The sequence below is a fragment of the Narcine bancroftii genome, chromosome 13 (assembly GCF_036971445.1).
Source record: "Narcine bancroftii isolate sNarBan1 chromosome 13, sNarBan1.hap1, whole genome shotgun sequence".
Taxonomy (NCBI): domain Eukaryota; kingdom Metazoa; phylum Chordata; class Chondrichthyes; order Torpediniformes; family Narcinidae; genus Narcine; species Narcine bancroftii.
Window position 1 is genome coordinate 36,851,785 of NC_091481.1, and position 20,516 is coordinate 36,872,300.

The 20,516-nt window shown below is 39.9% G+C and overlaps 1 protein-coding gene across 1 annotated transcript in view; it reads left to right on the forward strand.

Moving 5' to 3' along the window:
* Positions 1-20,516, forward strand: part of vezt (vezatin, adherens junctions transmembrane protein) — a 184,791-nt gene that overhangs the window by 5,643 nt on the left and 158,632 nt on the right. The window contains exon 2 of the mRNA XM_069908519.1: positions 19,906-20,037. Coding sequence (XP_069764620.1) covers positions 19,906-20,037 — 132 coding nt within the window. The remainder of the gene's footprint in view (positions 1-19,905; positions 20,038-20,516) is intronic.

Sequence of the window (20,516 nt, forward strand, 5' to 3'; positions counted from 1 at the left end):
ATGGTAACACTGAGATGGATATTCACTGCTGTTCTGTTTTCTGTTGCCTGCTCCTTGCATGTCTGGAAGTACCAATAGTGTGACGAGACCAATGTTCCTCTGCTGTCTCTTGCTTTCTCCTTTGTCTAACTCTACAGGTTTGTGAAGAGCTTCTGCCCATGTTGCTTTACTTTTTTTGGGCTCATATTGAACTGAGTTTAGGCGCTTGTTTTTATTCTGAATGTACATTGATACACACCACAGTAACCAATTGAGGTGTCCCTGGTGCAAGTTCATTTTTTAAAAACTTCATATGACCTGAAAGGTTAAATTCAATGTGGTCATGACATTCAGCATTAAATGTTACCCTTACTGAATCTCCTTAGACATTTCTAGAGTGCTCTATATTGATTTGCATGGAGAACAGACAAACAGACATGCATGCACAAATATATATTAGATGTTTGTAACTTTAATGTTATTAAGTATATTCAAAGGAGTGACCACAAAACAATTGCTAATAGTTTTCCAAAAGTTGACCTGCTTTTGGTCCATTATTTTAGGCAGAATTTGTACACTTAAGCAGATCATGGTAAGCAATACTTGAAGATTTTTACCTTAAGTACTTTGAATAGTAAATGACCACATTTTAATTGTGGTGCAGATGAATAACTAAAATTAAAAATAAAGAAAATCATCTGTGGAAAGAGAAACAGGCTATTGAAAAGCGATGATCTTTTCTCAGGAAGGCATAAAAAAAACAAAATACCTCAATCATCTTGCATTTCTGATAAAAGATTATTGCTTTCTAATGGCCTCAGTTTCTCTTTCCACAGATGATTTTTCTTGAATTTTTAAGGAGCGTTCATAGCTCAGATTTATTGTTAGAGTTGATACGTAACATCGTACACAGCCCTTAAATTCTCCTTCCTGCTGAATATCTACTTATGGTTAGTGCAAAAACGGTACTCCAGAAAAGATGCATTTTTAAAAGAGAAATAAGGGCAAAGAAAAAATGTAAACATGTTGTGCAATTCAGAAGAACAAACAAATATTCAGTAACTAGAGGCCCCAGCATGCTGATCACTGCTGCACCAAGATAAGGAAAGCCTACAGTTCTTTCCTGAAACTGCATTTTGAAAAGTCGGATCATCTGGCTTTGCTCCTGCCTTCATACTGACAATGCCTAAAAAGAGTCACCAGAGATTAGGTCAGCTAGAAAGTGGTCACAGGAGGCTGAAGAATGGTTTCAGGACTTCCTTGAGACTTGGCAAAGGATCTGAATGATTATACCAAACACATATGGATGAGGTGTCTCCACCAAATTATTAGGCCCTTTCAAACTGCCATGTAAATAGGGTTAACCAGGCAATTTGCTCGGTTAGCAACCCAATTACATGGCAATTTGAAAGGGTCCAACTGGTCAGAACCTAACTGGGTCCCTGACCTACCTCAGAGGTGGTCAGAGAAGCCAGTAAAACTTACCTGGGTGTCCTACTCCGATGGTTTGAAAGGGGAAATGGCCATCTCAGTTACTCTGGTGACATTGGTGCTTGGACGCTGGTGAAGTGCTGCTGCCGCGGTGGGAGGGAAAATCCCACTCTGGTTTGCAGTGACGCTCAATGTGGGAGAGTGGGAGCAATGGCCATCTTCTTTACCCATAGTTCCCCACAGTTCTGGAGCCACTCTGATGCTGGCAGAGTGGTTCCAGTGGTGTGAATAATTATGGATAAGGAAGATGGCAATTTGCTGGCAGCATCCTCGACTGCACCCCCCCCCCCCCCGCCGTTTGCAGCAGTGGCACTTTGCTGGGGGTGAGGGGGGAGAGGGGAGGAGACTTACTGCCGATAGTTCATGTGAGTGCATGATGTGACACTTACCGTGGCATCATGGAGGTAGGACTTCCCCTTGTATCACTGGGTTGGTGATTTAATGGGTAGATCACACTGCAATTTGAAAGGTGCTTCCAGCACCTTTGCACTTGGGTCCCAGGAGGGCTACCCAGGTGCTGCAATTTGAAAGGGGCTATTGAGTTTTCTCCAACCAGAAGCCCTGGATGAACAATGAAATTGGGAACCTGCTGAGAGCCAGATCACAGGCATTTAAGTCTGGAGATCCATATCAATGCAGAAGAGGCATGTATGACCCAAAAGGAAAGGGATGAGTCTGCATACAGGATGGAGATTGAAAACTTGGTTGAATGGTACAACAACAACTTGCACTCACTCTCGCCAAAACTAAAGAGCTGATTATTTAATTCAGGAAAGGAAAGCCAGAGGTTTACAGTCCAGTGATCATTGGAGGACCAGAGGTGGAGAAGCAAATCTAAGTTCTTGGGAGTCATTATCCCAGAGGACCTTTTCTGGATCCAACACACAAATGGCATCCTGAAGAAAACGCATCAGTGCCTCTACTTCCTCAGGAGTTTTTGCTGGTTTGGTAAGACATCAGAAACCCTGGAAGATTCTACAGAGGTGTGGTGGAAAGTATGCTGACCAGCTGCATCTTGCTCTGGTATGGAAACACCAATACCCTAGACCATATACCCCTCCAAAATGCAGTGAACATAGCCCAGGACATCATAAGCAAAGCCCTCCCCTCTATTGACCACATTTACAGGGAGTGCTACCATTGGAGAGCAGCAGCAATTATCAAAGACCCTCACCACTAAGCACACGCTCTGTTCTTGCAGTTGCTATGAGGAAAGAGGTAAGGAGCCACAAGACTCACACCACCGAGTTTTCAATGACAAACTCAATCAAACTCATTTAAGGACTCTTGAGCACTTTATTGATTTTCTTTTTGTTCTTCTGCATTGCACAGTCAGTATGTTTACATTTGTTTGTTTACATGTTTTGCGCTACATACAGTTTATTTTTTGCACTACCAATTAGTGATATTCCCGCAGGATAAAGGAACCTCAGGATTGTATGTGATGTCATGTATAAACTCTCAGAATCCGTATTTATTGTCATAAAATTCAGTGTTTTGTGGCAGCTTCATAGTCCAAACATTCATATTCTAACCATTTTAAGACACTACTATAAAAATAATAGCACACAAAAATTAAGGCAGTCTCTTTGGATCCTTGATTATTCAGGAATCTGATGGGAGCGGAAAAGAAACTGTCCTTGTGCTGGTGAGTGCTTCTCTAGGCTGCTGTACCTTTTTCCTAATGGTAGCATAGTGAAGAGGGGATGCCCTGGGTAGTGGGGTCTTTAGGATGGAGGGTGCTTTTTTTTTAAAGACATTTCCTCGTATAGATGTTCTTGATGGTGTGAAGTCTGGAGCCTGTGATTTTACAAGCCAAGTTTATTCTTGACCTGAAAGTTGGTGCCTGCATACCAGGCAGTGATGCAATCAGCCAGAACGCTCACCACAGTACTGTAGAAGTTTACAACTGTCTTCAGTGGCATACCGAATCTCCTCAGACACCTCACAAAGTATAGCTGCCGGTGAGCCTTCTTTGTGATTGCATCAACATGGAGGCTCCAGGACAGATCCTCAGAGATGTTGACACCCAGGAATTTTAAGTTTTTGATCCTCTCCACCACTGAGCCCTCGATGAGGACTGGGTCATGTTCCCCTGACTTCCTCCTGAAGTCCACAATTATCTCCTTAGTTTTGCTGATATTGAGTGCAAGCTTGTTGTCATTACATTATTCAATGAGTGATCCCTCCTGTACGCTTCCTCATTGCCGTTTGTGACTCTGCCAACAACCATGGTGTCATCGGCAACCAGTAGATGGAATTGGAATTGTGCCTGGCCACACAGTCATGGGTGTATAATGAGTTGAGCAATGGGCTAAGCATGCAGCCTTGAGGTGCGCCTGTGTGGATAATCAGTAAGGAGGAGACATTGTTTCCAATTCATACTGACTATAATACTGACAATAAATTGGAAATCTGATAGCCATCTCCTGGGCGAAGTGGAGTTTTCGGATGAAAATGGAAACCACAAGGGATACCCAACAGCTGTGGCAGGCTTAAATGACACAACCTGCTACAAAACAACATCAGGTGTTGTAGAAAACTGCCGAGCTTCACTCCTAGACGAACTTAATACCTTCTAAGGCAGATTCGACCCAAGGACAGGAAAGAATCACCTCCATGTCGTCTAATGAATCCTCTCCTATCTCTATCTGATGGTGAGGTGTGGGCTTTGTTCAGGACAGTGAATCTGAGAAAAGTATCCAGCCTGCATAGAGTCCCTAGCAGAGTATTAAAAATCAGTGCTGACCAACTTATGAACATATTCACAGATATCTTCAGCATCTCATTCTGGCAGGGCATGGTACCCACCTGTTTCAAACAGGGGTTAATCATAGCAGTGCCCAAAGAATGTGGTAACCTGCCTAAATAATTATTAACCATTGGCATTCACATCAACAGTAATGAAGTGTTTTGAAAGGCTGGTGGTGAAGAATAGCAATTTCTGTCTGAGCAGCATCATGGATCCTTTCCAATTTGCCAATCATACCAACAGGTCGACAGCAGATGCCATCTCACTGGCTCTACTCAAAGCTCTGGAATACCTGGACAGCAAAGACTAAAGTTCAGCATTTAACACCATCACCCCCTCAAAACTGATCAAACTCCAAGACCTGGGGTTCAACACCCCACTGAGTAATTGGATCCTTGGTTTCTTCATCTCAAGACCACAATCAGTGAGGATTGATAAGAACATCTCCACAATCTCCATCAATACTGGAGTGCCACATCGCTGCACTCTAAGCCCCCTGCTATACTTGCTATATACTTATGACTATGTGGTTTGGTGCAAGAATACAATCTACACATTTTTTTTGATGATACCACAGTAGTGGGTTGTATAATGAGAGTTGATGAGTCAACACACAGGAGGAAGATTGAAAAGTGGATGAATAGTGCACTAACAACAACCTTGCACGCAATGTCACCAAAACTAAGGAGCTGATTGTTGACTTCAGTATGGAAAAACCAAAGGTGTTCGATCCAGTGATCACTGGAGCAATTGAAGGTGGATAGGGTGAACAAATTTAAGTTCTTGGGAGTCACTATCTCGGAGGATCTTTCCTAGATCCAACACACAAATGGCATCATGAAGAAAGTGTGCCAACACCTCTACTTTCTCAGGAGTTTGCAGAGGTTTGGTATGACATCAGAAACCTTGGCAAATTTCTACCGATATGTGGTGGAAAGTGTACTGACTGGCTGCACATGTGCATACCATCATGGCGACACCAATCCTCCTGAGTGTAAAGTCCTACAAAATGTAGTGGAGACAGCCCAGGATATCACAGGCAAAACCCTCCTGACCCCCCAAGAACATCTACAGGAAACATTGCTGTCAGAGAGCAACAGCAATCATCAAGGATCCACACCACCTAGCACACACTTAGTTCTCGATGCTGCCATCAGGAAAGAGGTATAGGTGCCACGAGACCCTTGTCATCAGGTTCAGGAACAGCTGCTACCCCTTCACCATCAGACTCTTCAACAATAAACTCAATCAGGGACACATTTAAGGACTCTTGTGCACTTTTTTCTTTCTCTCTGTATGTCATATTCATTTTCTTTACATGTCGACATTGTGTGCAGGTTTTTTTGCACTACCAAGAAGTGGTAATTCTGCCTCACCCCCATGAAAAAGAATCTCGGGGTTGTATGTGATGTACTCTGATAATAAATCAGAAATCTGAATAAATGATGTTCTTAAATGAGTCACATTTTGTTTGAGTCTGGTGGAGGGGTAGCAACTGTTCCTGAGTCTGGTGGTACAAGTCTAATGGCATCTGCATATCTTTCCTAATGGCCACAGTGAAAATGGAGCAAATGCTGGTGGTGTGGATCCCTGATGATTCCCGTTGCTCTCCGACGGCAGCATTCCTTTTAAATTTTCTTAATGGCAGGGAGAGTTTTGACTGGGCTGTGTCCACTACCTTTTGCAGAGATTTTCACTCAGGCAAAGGTGTCCTCCTACCAAGCAATGATGCAGCTGGTCAGCAGAAGTTCCAAATCTCTGCAAACTATTGAAGAAGTAGCAGTGCTGACATGCTTTCTTCATGATGACATTAGTTCGTTGGGTCCAGGAAAGGTCTTCTGAGATAGTGACTCCCTCCCAGGAATTTAAATTTTGCTCATTCTCTACACCTCTTTTCCACCCACCCCCCACCAATGATCACTGGATTGTACATCTTTGGTTTTCTCTTTCTAAAGGCAGTCATTTTTCATGACATTAAGAGTGAGGTTGTTGGTATACTATTCAGCCAAGTTTTCAGTCTCCCTCCTGTATGTTAACTCATCGTGCCTTTTTATACAACCCACTACTTTGGTGTCATCAGCAAATTTTAGAGGTTGATGTTGTTGTACTGAGCTATACAGACGTGGGTGTAAAGTGATTGAAGCAGGAGGCTAAGAATGCAGCTCTATGGTGCTCTGGTACTGATGGAGATTGTGGAGGAGATTAGAAGATGTTCTTGCTAATTCATACTGATTGCGGTATGGAGGAGGTTGTGTGTCCCTTGGATTGAATTTTGAGGAATGAACACTTCAGCTTTCTAAGTGAATTAAAGTAGCAGATCAATGGATAGAAAAGACGATGCTGAATGGCTTTTAAAGTAACTTTTCAAATTGAAGGACGGAACATACAGTGCCCTCCATAATGTTTGAGCAAAGACATTTTTTTCCTTTAATTGGCCTGTGTTTCACATTTTTAAATATGTAATCAAACAATTCACATGTAATTAAGGTGCACATTCTAAATTTTATTCAAAGCTATTTGTATAGATTTTGATTTGACCATGTAGGAACTACAGCACTTTTCATACATTGTTCCCCCATTTTGGGGCATGTGATATTTGGCTTCACAGGTGTTTGTGATTATTTGGGAAGTTTAATTACTTCATTGGTGCAGTTATTAGAGAACTAAACTTGCTTTGAAGCATTTGATCACTTTTGGAGTCTGTGGTTGCCATTTTTCAACATGAGTACAGAGCTGTGCCAGTGAAAATCAAAGAAGCCATTGAGGCAGAAAAACGAGAATAAAACAGTGAAAGACATTGCCCAAACTTTAGCATTACCAAAATCAACAGTTTGGAGCATCATTAAAAAGAGTGTACTGGTGAGCTCAGTAATCGCAAAGGGACTGGTATTCCAAGCAAGACCTCAACTGCTGACAACAGGAGAATTCTCATCATTTTGATTACATTTTTGCGTGAGTGCAAGAATGGGAAGGAAATAAAAGATTAACAAGAAAGGGGAGGGAGAGAGACTGTGATATGGTGGACCTGGCCTCCCAGAATTCTATGTGGCAGAGTAACCCCTCAAAGAGTGCCCTTTCTCTGCTGCATGGATTTCTGGGAGGGCAGGTCCACCATCGCTCTTTCCCATGGTCTTTATAAATTGTATGCTACTGCTGCTAGGACTTTCCCATAAGTTTGTATATCATTGGGGAGTGAAGGGCTCATACTGTTTAATTATGTTATAATTAGGCATGATTAATTTTGTTTAAATACATAATACATTAATCAGGATTTAGGCTCGATGCATCACTCAGACATCACCAGTGGAGAATAGAATCCCCTATCCCCAGGGATGCCTTGTGATGAGTGTGAAGGGACACAGAGAATGGGTTAATATGGTCCAGGTTGAAAGGGCAAAATGGCTTCCTTAACTGGTTTACTGAATGACCAATCTACTGGTTAGCCAGTGTGAAAAGGGCTAGGGATTGACAGAATGGATGTGTGGTCTGATTATCCAAGGTACACTCTTGGGACATTGTCCAGAGGTGACAGAATTGTTATTATTAATATTTGGAGATACATAAATAAATATATTTCTTATTAAAGTTACTGGGTGGGTTTGAACAGAAAAAGACACATTTTACATCATTTTAAAGCTGACGCTGAGGCTCTGTCAAGTGGCAGATAAAGAAACTTATTGTCCAGTTAAAAGCTGTGAACAGATCCATGAACTAAGAGTTGATTGTTCAAGTGGAAGCCTGTTTGCTCAAAGAGACAGATTGACTGCTTCAGAGCATTAAGCAGTTTAATTTTTGATCTCTATTGAAACTGGGAACAATAATGTTTACTCAGAAAGCCATCTGATCAAACAGAAAACTTTTTGCTTGTTGACTCATCTTTCTGAAGAAATGAAACTTCAAATAGATCCAGCGGTCGTGTCATGTGATAAAGGCTTTAAGAAAGCATCTTTAATACTATGAACCAGATCATCTGAAGCCAGAAATGCAGTAACATTCTGTGAGAAGAGAACTGCAACTGTATTCTCCTTGTCAAGGAAGGAATATCGAATCAAAGTGACTTTGGGAAAAAAAATAGCTACTTCGACTGTCTTTCTTTGTTAAGACAGAGCAGTGCTACTCAGGCCATTTGTAATGGTCATTTCGTCTAAAACCTTTTCTGGGTTTGTGAAATCATCGTGGAAATCACAAGTTGTGTAACCTCCATGCAAGACGAGGGAATTGTAGGGGGAAAAAATTTCTCTGATAGCAACTCTACAAGAATTCATAAGTTTTGAGAACTTCTGATCAACAGTTTAAAGACTGGCTTTCAACACAAAAGATTTCTAAGAATGAACTTTAAATTTTAATCAGAATTGTGCCTAAACTGTAATGGTTTGGGATCTGCCATGCATGGGTATACAGATACATTTGCACATAGTGGGATTAAGTTTGGAGTTGAGTAAGAAATGTTAATAAAAATAATTGTATTGTCTTGGTGAATTTTGATTGCTGATGGTCTAGGTTGTAACAGTCGACTAGATCAAAGGTGTTATCTCTGGTCATCAGTGCAAGTTGCCTGGGGTTCATAGATGGCCCAGTAAAGCTCTTTCAATGTTTTCCCATCATTTGCAGAAGGAGAAACATAAACTGCTATGATTAAAGTGGCTGTGAATTCCTTGGATCAGTAGCAAGGACTGCATTTCAACATTAATATCTCTGAAGAGTAGGCCTTGACTACAGAGAAATCCATATAACCATATAACCACACAGCATAGAACAGGCCAGTTCGGCCCTACTAGTCCATGCCGTAACAAATCCCCACCCTCCTAGTCCCACTGACCAGCACCCGGTCCATACCCCTCCAGTCCTCTCCTATCCATGTAACTATTCAGTCTATCCTTAAATGTAACCAATGATCCCGCCTCAATCACGTCTTCCGGAAGCTCATTCCACATCCCTACCACCCTTTGCGTAAAGAAATTTCCCCTCATGTTCCCCTTGTAATTTTCCCCCTTCAATCTTAAACCATGCCCTCTAGTTTGAATCTCCCCCACTCTTAATTGAAAAACCCTATCCACATTTACTCTGTCTGTCCCTTTTAAAATCTTAAGCACCTCTATCAAGTCCCCCCTCAATCTTCTACGCTCCAGAGAAAAAAGCCCTAGTCTGCACAACCTTTCCCTGTAACTCAAACCTTGAAATCCTGTCAACATTCTCGTGAAATCCGTACACCAATCCTTGATGATTTAAATGCACAACGCCGCCTCCCCGCCCCCTCCCTTGTGGTTCTCACCATCAAGCAGCAACATTTCTGTTTGCCTAAAAGAAGATGCAGCCCTCTCGCTGGATTGCTTAATCTGGAGTGGGCTCCGAGATCCATATTTTGTAATTACTGGAATGCAGCAGTCCTTTATTTCCCTCTGGTTCAGATGTGGCTTCAGGTAATCCGATTTATTTTCCAGAGATCCTACCATGCACTATTGCCCTGTTGCCATTTAATGTCTTGATTTCACTTTTGTACTTGCCTTTGTTCTTGGCATCATGAAACCGTCCACATCTCTAATTATTTCTCGTTTTAATGAGTAATCATTTGTCCTTAAAAATAAAATTGTTTTTATTATTCTTTCATGAGATTTTCCAGTGATATCTAAAGTGTGAACTTTCTAGAAAGATAACATCTCTGGTGGCCATGAAATGGGTTGAACTTTTGGTGATGGAACATATCAAATTTCACCTCCCAGAGACACTGGACCTATTTCAATTCTCCTACATATGGACTGTTCCACTGACGATGCTATAGCCTTGTCCCTCCGCTCTATCCTGTCCCAATTGGAGAACAACACCTCATGCCAGGCTGCTGTTTATTGACCAGCTTGGCATTTAATATGATCATACCCAAGAGGCTGGTAAAGAATCTATCCTTGCTCTGTAACTGGATTCTGGACTTCCTAACGGAAAGACCAAAGTTTGTCTGGGTTGGCAGAATGTTGAGCATCATCACACTGAGCACTGGTGCATCATGGTTCTGTGCTCAGCCCGGTCCTGTTCACGCTACTGACCCACAACTCCAAGGCCAAATCCAACTCCAACATAGGCATCAAGTATGCAGATGACACAACAGTAGTTGGGTCACCAGCAACAACGAGCTGCACTACAGAGAAGAGATGGAAAATGTTGTGAAATGATCAAGTATAATGACCTGAGTCTCCACATGGACAAGGTAAGAGATGATTGTGGCCAGAGATGACCTCTCTTGAGTACACATTTTTAGCTTGCGAGTGGAGCAAGTGGAGAGTTCCTTGGAGTCTGCTTAAAAAGTTATCTATCCTAGACATAACATTTCCTTATTTGTCAGGAATTGCATTAGCAACTGCACTTCCTTGAAAGGCTGAGACAGACAAGGCTCCCAGCTACCAATTTGTTAACTTTCTACAGGAACTCTATCAAGAGCATCCTGGCCAGCTGCATTGCAGTGTGGTATGCTTGCAATGGAGCATTGGATCAGAGGTCAATGAACAGGACCATAAAAATGGCAGAGATGATCATTGGGGTCTCCATGCAACGACCCTTTCCTCCGTCCGACGTGATTTACCAGGATCATTATCTAAAGAGGGCACAGAAAATCAGGGAAGACCCTGACCGCCATGCACATAGCATTTTTCAGCTACTCCCATGGGAAAAAAGATACAGAAGTATCCGAGCCAGAATCACCAATTGTAATTTGGATCATGGATTTCCTCACCGCTGAGAATCAGTGAAGATTGGTAAGAACTTCTCCACAATCTCCATCAGTACTGGAGCACCACAGAGCTATGTTCTTATCCCCCTGCTCTATTTGCTTTACACCTATGACTGTGTAGCTCAAAGCGATAACATTATTTACAAATTTGCTGATGATACCAAACTATAAAGGAAGGGGATGAGTTGGGAGATTAAAAAATCACTACCTTGCTATCAATGTCACCAAAACTAAGGAGCAGATTGTTGACTTCTGGAAGGGAAAGCCAGAGGTTTGCAATCCAGTGATCATTGGGGGATCAGAGGTGGAGAGGGTGAGCAAAAAGTTCTTAGGAGTCACTATCTCGGAGGATCTTTCTTGGACTGAACACACCAAGAGTATTGTGAAGAAAGCACGTCAGTGCCTCTACTTCCTAAAGAGTTTGTGGAGGTTTGGCATGACATCGTTAAACCCTGTCAAATTTCTACAGAGGTGTGGTAGAAAGTGTGTTGACCCACTGTATGAAGGTCTGGTATGGAGCCACCAATACCCCAGAGTGTAAAGCCCTCCAAAAGGTAGTGGACACAGTCCAGGACATCACAGGAAAATCCTTCCCAACCACTGAGAACATCTATGGGGAGTTGGAGAGCAGCAACAATCATCAAGGGTCCACACCACCCAGCACACGCTCTGTTCTCACTGCTGCCATCAGGAAAGGGGTGTAGGTGCCACAAGACTCGCACCATCTGGTTCAGGAACAGCTGTTACTCCATCACCATAAGACTCTCAACAACAAACTCAATCAGGGGGCTTATTTAAGGACTCTTACTTGAGCACTTTATTTTTTTCTCCCCTCTGTTTTGCACAGTCAGTTTGTTTACATTTCTTTGTTTACATCTGGACATGGTAGTGCAAAAGACCTGTACACAAAGAAGTGGTCATTCTGCCTGGCCTGACAATCAACCTGAAATCTGACAGAGTATTGTGTGCAAAGCGCAACTTCAGAGATTAAAAAGTTGCTTTGAGCTTTGACTTAATTTTGACTTTACAGATTTGAACCAAAACCGTTGGGCATCAGCTATTGATGTTAACCAACATCCTACTTGCTGTTTGAAGTGATCTTCAATGTTCTGCAGCATATTTGAAAGAACTGGGCTGGCTGGTTTATCATCTTTATCAAAAGCCAAAAATCAAATTGTGGGAATTCTTTGTGTAAGTTGGCACCACATTCCTACCATTTAAAGCAGTGAGTACCCTTTTAAAATAGTTTAATTCCCCATTGAGTGTTTTGGAATGGATCACACTCCGCTCTTGCAAAGTACAATTTAAATGGAGTTCTTTTTATTTTTAGAGCCACGTGGTACAGGCAAGATGTCATTCTTGACTTTTATCCCAAGTCTGGATTTTTAAAAATGTTTGTACTTAAAATATAATGCTTTTTTGTTGTTTGAATATCAATTTTCAACCAAATTGCTGGTAGCAGGTGGTGACTGAGGCCAGCATAAGTCAAGATTCCTTTATTATCGTGTAAAAACGGGTGTCATATTACACAAAACTGACTTTAGTCTGCCATAAGATTTGCCATTTACAGAAATTGTCTGGTGCCCCTTGTAGTCCGAGAAAGAAATGGATAAGAGATTCCACCCACCTCCAAGTCACTTAGTGTCCATGTATTCGCCTGCAGCCTCTGCAGTCACACAGACTTCTTATCAAACCATCAGCAATCAGCAACCTGAACTCCAGGTCCAAACCTCTGACACTATCAGGAAGCCTTGAGTGCCCTTGGCACCCTCTCACATCCCAGGATCTGGTACTCCTCAACCCAGTCTCAGCATTCTGCAGCCTGCTGTGAGTCCTTTGACCACAATCGACAGCAATCTGCAACCTGTGCAGGTTCCTCCTCTTCAGTCACCAACAGCCTACTGCCTGTGAGTTCTTGAGCCGCAGGGCCCCTCAATGATCTGCCGCCGAGGTCAACGTGCTGTAGGATTGTCTCCATTGCTTCTCCTTCTTAACCGGGCTGTGGTCTCCATATTTTTCTTTGCTTCCCCAGAGTTTGCTACCCCTCGAGGCTGCTTCGGAACACAGGCACACTTGGTCCCAGACCTTGCAGATGCAGGATTTTAAAATAGACCACTGACTTTTCCTTTAACAGGCTGTTTAAAGCCCGTAGGAGTCGTCAGTAGTTGGACGAGGTGGTAGAACCCTGGTGGATGATGACCGTGTCTCCTCCTTGCTCTCTGCAGGTCCACACTAGTGACAGTGTTGTTGTTGCAGAAGCTCTGGCGGTGCCACCATTTTTCCTTTTCTACCCACACCCACAGTTTCCTGGGGTTTGTGTTTGATCCCAACAGTCTGGATTGTATTCAAATCTCTAACTGCAGAGTGTGTATTCTTGTGACCTGAATGGAGGTAGTTTAGATTGTATCTCCCTATCTCATCACCTCAAAATCTATCTACTGATTGTGATTTTTCAAGCACCTTTCAGTGTTTCTTAATGAGCATTCTTCCTTCTAATGCTTTTTGGTGTCTTTCTTATGAGAAGTTGTTAAATTCAAGATGAAGGTGCTTAAAATAATGAATTCTAATGCTTGATTTTCACCTTTCATTTTATTGCTTTTGTGTCTTTTTTATTAATTTTTATTATTTTTCACACTATAAACCATATTGATCAAGATACATACATTTTCCTTCTTAAATATATACAGTGTCATTTTCTCCCTCCCTTCCCTCCTCCCCTCCCTCCCTCCCTCAACTCCCCTCCCATTTATTTAAAGTTCAGAATATAAGATACATTAAACCCATCAAATAATGTTGTCACTCAATAAAAATAAACAAGAAATTCCACTGAGTCAATTCTTTTCATTCTCTTCTCCTTCTGTCATTTTAGGTGGTAGATGTCCCTGGTAGGTTTTCTCTATTGTATTTCATGTATGGCTCCCATATTTGTTCAAATATTGTAATGTTATTTTTAAATTATATGTTATTTTTTCTAATGGAATACATTTATTCATTTCTATATACCATTGTTGTATTCTCAAGTTATCTTCTAATTTCCAGGTTGACATAATACATTTTTTTGCTACAGCTAGGGCTATCATAACAAATCTTTTTTGTGCTCCATCCAAATCGAGTCCAAATTCTTTGTTTTTTATATTACTTAGGAGGAAGATCTCTGGGTTTTATGGTATATTGCTTTTTGTGATTTTATTTAGTATCTGGTTTAGATCTTCCCAAAATTTTTTCACTTTCTCACATGTCCAAATTGGATGAACTGTTGTTCCCGTTTCCTTTTTACAGCGAAAACATCTCTCTGATACTGTTGGGTCCCATTTATTTAACTTTTGAGATGTAATGTATAGCCTGTGTATCCAGTTATATTGTATCATACGTAACCTCGTGTTTATTGTATTTCTCATTGTTCCGGAGCATAGCTTCTCCCATGTTTCATTCTTTATCTTTATGCTTAGATCTTGTTCCCATTTTTGTTTGGTTTTACCATTTGTTTCCTCATTCTCCTTTTCTTGCAGTTTAATATACATGTTTGTTATAAATCTTTTGATTATCATTGTGTCTGTAATCACATATTCAAAATTACTTCCTTCTGGTAACCTCAGACTGTTTCCCAATTTGTCCTTCAAGTAGGATTTCAGTTGGTAGTATGCCGACATTGTATCGTAAGATATATTATATTTATCCTTCAATTGTTCAAAGGATAATAGTTTATTTCCCGAAAAACAATTTTCTATTCTTTTGATCCCTTTTTTCTCCCATTCTCTAAAGGAAAGGTTATCTATTGTAAAAGGGATTAGCTGATTTTGCGTCAGTATTAGTTTTGGTAGTTGGTAATTTGTTTTATTCCTTTCTACATGAATCTTCTTCCAAATGTTGAGCAGATGATGCAATACCGGAGAATTCCTACGTTGTACCAATTTTTCATCCCATTTATATTATATATGTTCAGGTATCTTCTCCCCTATTTTATCTAGTTCTAATCTAGTCCGATCTGGCTTTTCCCTTGTTTGATAAAAATCTGATAGATATCTTAATTGTGCGGCTCTATAATAATTTTTAAAGTTTGGTAGTTGTAAGCCTCCTTGTTTATACCATTCTGTTAATTTATCTAGTTCTATCCTCGGTTTCCCCCCTTTCCATAAAAAATTCCTTATTATTTTCTTTAAATCCTTGAAAAATTTCTCTGTTAAGCGTATTGTTAATGTCTGAAATAGGTATTGTATCCTTGGGAAAATGTTCATTTTAATACAGTTTATCCTTCCTATCAGTGTTAGTGGTAAATCTTTCTAATGCTCTAAGTCGTCTTGTAATTTTTTCATTAGTGGATAATAATTGAGTTTATATAAATGGCCGAGGTTTTTATTTATTTGTATACCTAGATATCGCATTGCTTGCGTTTGCCATCTGAATGGTGATTCTTTCTTAAATTTTGAGAAATCCTCATTATTCATTGGCATTGCTTCACTTTTATTTGCGTTAATCTTGTACCCCGACACTTCTCCATATTCCTTCAATTTCCTATGTAATTCTTTTATTGATATTTCTGATTCTGCTAAGTATATTATAACGTCATCTGCAAATAGACTGATTTTATATTCCTTGTCTTTTATTTTTATCCCTTTCATTTTATTTTCTGTTCCTATCAATTCTGCTAGTGGTTCTATGGCTAATACGAACAATAAAGGAGATAGTGGTCATCCCTGCCTTGTTGATCTGCTTAAGTTAAATTGTTTTGATATATATCCATTTACTGTCACTTTCGCCAATGGCCCCTTATATAATGCTTTAATCCAATTAATATATTTCTCTGGTAAGCTGAATTTTTGTAGTACTTTGAATAAATAATTCAATTCTACTATGTCAAAGGCTTCTCTGCGTCTAAAGCAACCGCTACTGTTGGAGTTTTATTTCCTTCTACTGCATGAATTAAGTTAATAAATTTACAGATATTGTCTGTTGTTCATCTTTTTTTAATAAATCCAGTTTGGTCTAGATTTACTATTTTTGGTACATAGTTGGCTAATCTGTTTGCTAATAGTTTAGCTATTATCTTATAATCTGTGTTAAGTAAAGATATTGGTCTATATGACGCTGGTGTAAGTGGATCTTTCCCTGTCTTTGGTATTACTGTAATTATTGCTGTTTTACATGACTCTGGTAAGCTTTGTGTTTTATCAATCTGGTTGATTACTTCCAGAAGGGGAGAAATTAATAAATCTTTAAATGTTTTATAGAATTCTGTTGGGAATCCATCCTCTCCTGGTGTTTTATTGTTCGGTAGTTTTTTATTATCTCCTGTATTTCTTCTATTTCAAATGGTTTTGTTAATTTATTTTGTTCCGCTGTTTGTAATTTCGGTAGTTCAATTTTAGTTAAAAATTCATCTATTTTATCTTCTTTCCCTTCGTTTTCAGTTTGATATAGTTGTTCGTAGAATTCTCTGAAGTTTTCATTGATCTCCGTTGGATTATATGTGATTTGCTTGTCTTTTTTCCTTAATGCCAATACCATTCTCTTAGTTTGTTTTGTCTTAAGCTGCCACGCTAAAATTTTGAGCGTTTTTTCTCCTAGTTCATAATATTTCTGTTTTGTCTTCATTATGTTCTTCTCCACCTTATATGTTTGTAGTGTTTCATATTTTATTTTTTTTATTTGCCAATTCTCTTCTTTTAGTTGTGTCTTCCTTCATTGCTAATTCTTTTTCTATATTTGCTATTTCCCTTTCCAACTGCTCTGTTTCCTGGTTGTTGTCCTTCATCTTAGTTACATAACTTGTTATTTGCCCTCTGATGAACGCTTTCATTGTGTCCCATAGTATAAACTTATCTTTCACTCGTTCCGTATTTATTTCAAAGTACATTTTAATTTGTCATTCAACGAATTCTATAAAATCCTGCCTTTTAAGTAGCATGGAGTTTAATCTCCATCTATACATTCTTGGTGGGATGTCCTCTAACTCTATTGTCAATAACAGGGGTGAGTGGTCCGATAATAGTCTAGCTTTATATTCCGTTTTCCTAACTCTCTCTTGCATGTGAGCTGATAACAGGAATAGGTCTATCCTTGAGTATGTTTTACGTCTGCCCGAATAATATGAATATTCCTTTTCCTTTGGGTGTTATTTCCTCCATATATCCAAAAGTTGCATTTCTTGCATCGATTTAATTATAAATTTGGTTACTTTGTTCTTTCTATTAATTTTTTTTCCAGTTTTATCCATGTTTGAATCCAAATTATGATTGAAATCCCCTCCTATTAGTATGTTCCCTTGCGTGTCTGCTATCTTCAAAAAGATATCTTGCATAAATTTTTGATCTTCTTCATTAAATTCCAAAACTCCGAATATATCTGACATTTTATCATTACATATCTCCCTGCTGGATCTATTATTTCCTCTTCTATTTTGATTGGTATATTTTTACTGATTAATATAGCTACTCCTCTAGCTTTTGAATTATATGATGCTGCTGTTACATGTCCTATCCAATCTCTCTTTAATTTCTTGTGCTCCACTTCAGTTAAGTGTGTCTCTTGTATGAATGCTATATCAATTTTTTCTTTTTTCAGTAAATTTAACAGTTTCTTCCTTTTGATTTGGTTATGTATTCCATTAATATTTAAAGTCATATAGTTCAACATAGCCATTTCATACTTTGTTTATCTTTCCTTTCCGTTTTCTCATCATCACCTTTCCTTCTTATCCATCTCTGTTTTCTTTTTTTGAACACATTATAAGACAACATTTCTAAAACATAAAATATTTCCATTATTCTCCTATCTAAAATTCCTTTAACCCCACTATCCCCTCCCCTTCCTGAGTTGCCCTTTGTCCCTGGTCGGGCAACCACATCTCCCCTCTCCATTTGGATTTGCGAAACCACTCGCAAGCGTCAACTGATTTTGCAATGACCGTAATTCTTCCCCACCCAGCCTCCCCCAGAAAAGATTTTAATCTTCATATATAACGAAGGTCACTCTCTTAATTCCCTCCTTACTTCCTTTCTTCCCTTACTTTCCCTTCTTAGTTCTTATCTTTACTCTTTTTTTTAAATATACATACACACATATAAATATACACACACACACATATACACACATACATATAGTTTATGGTCATATTTTTTCTCGTTACATGTCTTCATCTCTCTGTCTGTTTTGTAGTTGTTCTGCAAATTTTCGTGCTTCCTCCGGAAGGATCCAAGAATAGTCTGTTTTGTTGCCCTGGAATAACTATTTTAAGTACCGCTGGGTACTTTAGCATAAGTTTATATCCTTTTTTCCATAGGATCGTTTTTGCTGTATTCAACTCCTTCCTCTTCTTCAGGAGTTCAAAACTTATATCTGGATAGAAAAAAAAATTTTGACCTTTGTATTCCAGTGGTTTTTTGTCTTCTCTTATTTTCCTCATTGCTTTCTCCAATATATTTTCTCTTGTTGTATATCTTAGGAATTTTACTAGAATGGATCTTGGTTTTTGTTGTGATTGTGGTTTAGGGGCTAATGTTCTATGTGCCCTTTCTATTTCCATTTCTTCCTGTAATTCTGGTCTTCCTAGGACCCTGGGGATCCATTCTTTTATAAATTATCTCATATTCTTGCCTTCTTCATCTTCCTTAAGGCCCACTATCTTTATATTGTTTCTTCTATTATAATTTTCCATTATATCTATCTTCTGAGCTAACAGCTCTTGTGTCTCTTTAACTTTTTTATTAGATTCTTCTAATTTCTTTTTTAAGTCATCTACTTCCATTTCTATGGCTGTTTCTCGTTCTTCCACCTTGTCCACTCTTTTTCCTATATCTGACTTTTTACTCTTTTTATTTCACTGAATTCTTATGATTGCCATTCTTTTATTGATTCCATATATACTTTAAAAATAAATATATCCATGTACTTGCCCTTCCCTTCTTCTTCCATTTCTCTGTGTTCTTCCTCTTCTTCTGAGTCCACTTCAGGATCTGTGTCCTTTACCTCTGTCTCTTCTGGTTTTCTTGTTGGGTTGTTTGTTTTATCTTGAGTATTTTTGGTCTTCTTATTTTTATTAGAAGTGTCTTGCTGCTGGTCTTCTTCCTCTGGGTTGGTCATCTGTTGTTTCTTTGATTTCTTTTTACTCTTCTTTCTTGTTCTTGTTATTTTCTATGTTCTCTTGATGCTTTGTTGTGGTTGTCAATTTCAGCTGTGGAGATCGACTCCTCAGCTGGTCCCCCCTCCCGTCAGTATTCTTTCTGTCTTGCGCGGTTGCGCACTTTTGTTTGGCTCCACGAGCCATTTTTGTAGTCCCGAGCTCGGGGCTTCAACTGACCTGAGGGAGCGGGCTTCTCTCTCCACAGCGGGCTTCCTCGGACAGGTAAGGCCTTCACCTTCTTCTTCAGATGTCTTTTCTTCTTCTCTTCTTCCCGTTGCTTTTGGCTTTTCTTTCTTCGCTGCCATTTTCTCCACACCTTTATTTTCACTTTATTTTAGTTTTTGTGTTTGTGCCTTTGTCTTTTCTCTTTTTTTTTAACTTTTCCAGAGAGGGCTGGAGTTCCCCGACCGGCCACTACTCCATCACGTGACTCCCGCTTTTGTGTCTTTGAAGACAGTTTCTTGGCAGATGTTCATTTTCCAAGGATTAATGCAGTTTTTAATTTTATTAAGTGTGCATTTTTGCAGACTATAGCATTTGTGTCCAGCCTTTGACCTTGCATGAAATCCACACATGCATGAATCACTGAGAGCAGGTGTCATGTCAATATTTATCCTCTTCTTAAATCAGTGCCATCTCAGCTGAGCTCTAAATTCTGCTTGAACATGGACTCCAGCTCTGTGTGGATGAGTGCCATACTGTTGGACAGATTGAGCACAGAAAAGGACGTGAGTGTACTCGTGAAATAATAAAGCACGTCTCTTTAAGTTTGGAAGCAAAGTTGATTTGTAATCTGTATTTCATTACAAATTGACTAACATACCCTTTTTTTCATTTGTGGAATAGAACTCTCCTTTGTACCAATACCTGCAGGATGTGGGACATACAGACTTTGAAACTTGCCCAAGTTTCTCGTGGGTGGAAGATTGCTCAGCAAATGAAAAACCAAATGAATTGGATATCCCTGCTGCACCAAAAGTAAGTCCTTGAAGACTTAAATGCAAAAACTTTCCAGCAGTTAGTTTTTTATATCTGGATTGATCCAAATCTGTCTCCTTTTAACTAAGTATCTCTCTTTGGCTTGGCTTCACGGACGAAGATTTATGGAGGGGGTAAATGTCCACGTCAGCTGCAGGCTCGTTTGTGGCTGACAAGTCCAATGCGGGACAGGCAGACACGGTTGCAGGGGAAAATTGGTGGGTTGGGGTTGGGTGTTGGGTTTTTCCTCCTTTGCCTTTTGTCAGTGAGGTGGGCTCTGCGGTCTTCTTCAAAGGAGGTTGCTGCCCGCCGAACTGTGAGGCGCCAAGATGCACGGTTTGAGGCGAGATCAGCCCACTGGCGGTGGTCAATGTGGCAGGCACCAAGAGATTTCTTTAGGCAGTCCTTGTACCTTTTCTTTGGTGCACCTCTGTCACGGTGGCCAGTGGAGAGCTCGCCATATAACACGATCTTGGGAA